Below are 1,807 nucleotides of genomic sequence, written 5' to 3'. Positions count from 1 at the left end.
AGCGTGGTGAGGTCAGAAGCCGTTGCTGCAGTAAACACGGCAAGCATAGCTAACGGAAAGCGCTCCACTTTCCAAAATGCAATGCAGGTTATTACCTTTTGATCAAGATAAAGATTTTCACAAGGCTGAGGATTGCGCAATTGTGCAACAGCCTCAGTTCCAAGGCTACAGCGACCTGCATTCATCACCGTTGGCAACCGTTAGCGGCTTGTCGTCTTTAGGCAAGGTTAGATGACGTTTGCATGACACTGAAAATGGGTACCGTTAATTACTGACAACATTCCAGTTAGCGTTCCATTTTAACCCAGGATCTTAAACATTTCCTCTGTATTTTTCGCAACTCTCCCCTAGCTCTGGTTACTTGGTGTTATTGTAAATATACAGTGAAGGACTTTATTCAATAATAAATTCAGCAAAAAAAGAGGCTTAAAACACAATAATTACAAATAACACTCCCAACAGGATGCAGAATTTATTTAGAAAACTTGATATGTGGCTGGATTGGGCTGCTGATATATGGGTATGAAAAGTCTATTACTGAGTCTCTGCACCTTTAAGCTTCTTGTCTGAGCTTTTCAAATATCGTCTCAGTTCAGATAGTAATCTTTGTGATCATGAGGGTAAAACATCAGTGTTTGGTTGTCAGGGTCACCCAGTGAACCCCAGGGACTACTGCGGATGGACTCCCCTGCATGAAGCCTGCAACCACGGTCACTATGGTAACTCATCCTTTACTGGCTGCACAGCTTGTGTTTTGAGGGGAAATGTCTTTAATTTGCTCACTGGGTTCCTGTATTTTGTTTTGCAGATATTGTAGCAGTTCTGTTGGAGCGCGGCGCTAACATCAACGACCCCGGCGGGCCCCTCTGTGAGGGAGTGACCCCCCTGCATGATGCACTCGCTTGTGGAAATCTGAAAGTTGCTCAGCTGCTGGTGCAGCGAGGGGCTTCTGTCACGATTCGCAATTCTAAGGTTTGTGTGTGTGATGTGATTTTTATCGGTACCATGGAAGATTATTAGTTGGTTAATCTAATCAGCAATGGTTTGCAGTAAAATGTTTTATTCTGTGAGAATATCGGAGTATTTTCAGTCTGCTGTTACCATATGATTAGGGAATTTCAATAAACAGGCATTTAGACCCTAAATCATTTTTAAACGGAGAACAGTAGAGTACAAAAGCTCAAGATTTCTGAACAAAAACAAAAAATATCTATGTCAGTGTTTTTCTCTTAGCTGCTGGGGGTTGCTGAGAACGCTGTGGCATGGAGGGAAAATCAAAAATAAGACATAACAGCAAAACGGTGCGTATTGCACCGTTTAGTAATCTTGTCATCAGCTCAGTCTAAAGAAAAAAAAATATATATATGGCTTAGATAAGAATTACACTACTTTTAGCATAAATTTTGACCATTAAACCCTGAACATAGATAATCGCGTCATGGCCTTTAGCATTCCTTAAAGGAGAAGTCCGGTCAGCACGTAATAATCAATGGATCATTATTTATACCTAAAACTAATACATTGGCTGTGATTTATTGAACTTAGCATTAATCAGTAAAAAAAATAATAATAATTTTCGTCGCCCTCACCGAGTCCGGGAGCGTCCATTTTTGCCCAAATATAGTAGCCCCTCCCTCCTGCCATCTTCCGGCAGTGACGTCACGGTGCGGTAAGCCTAGCGCCATTCTCCCCGCTTTCCAAGCTAAATCAATGGGAACTACTAGACACATCTGCAATCAACAACAATTATTGAAGATTTCCAGAGGACTTCTGTTAGGAATCCAGTTTGTGTGGGTTTTGTTGTTGT

At 41.6% G+C, this 1,807-nt stretch overlaps 1 protein-coding gene across 1 annotated transcript in view; it reads left to right on the top strand.

Annotated features, from left to right (window-relative positions):
- Window positions 1–1,807, top strand: part of tonsl (tonsoku-like, DNA repair protein) — a 32,019-nt gene that overhangs the window by 13,023 nt on the left and 17,189 nt on the right. The window contains exons 14-15 of the mRNA XM_015385148.1: window positions 647–719; window positions 809–972. Of these exons, the coding sequence (XP_015240634.1) occupies window positions 647–719; window positions 809–972 (237 nt within the window). The remainder of the gene's footprint in view (window positions 1–646; window positions 720–808; window positions 973–1,807) is intronic.

The sequence above is a fragment of the Cyprinodon variegatus genome, unplaced genomic scaffold (genome assembly GCF_000732505.1).
Source record: "Cyprinodon variegatus isolate N-32 unplaced genomic scaffold, C_variegatus-1.0 Scaffold332, whole genome shotgun sequence".
Classification (NCBI taxonomy): Eukaryota; Metazoa; Chordata; class Actinopteri; order Cyprinodontiformes; family Cyprinodontidae; genus Cyprinodon; species Cyprinodon variegatus.
This window is presented reverse-complemented; position numbering and strand designations above follow the sequence as displayed.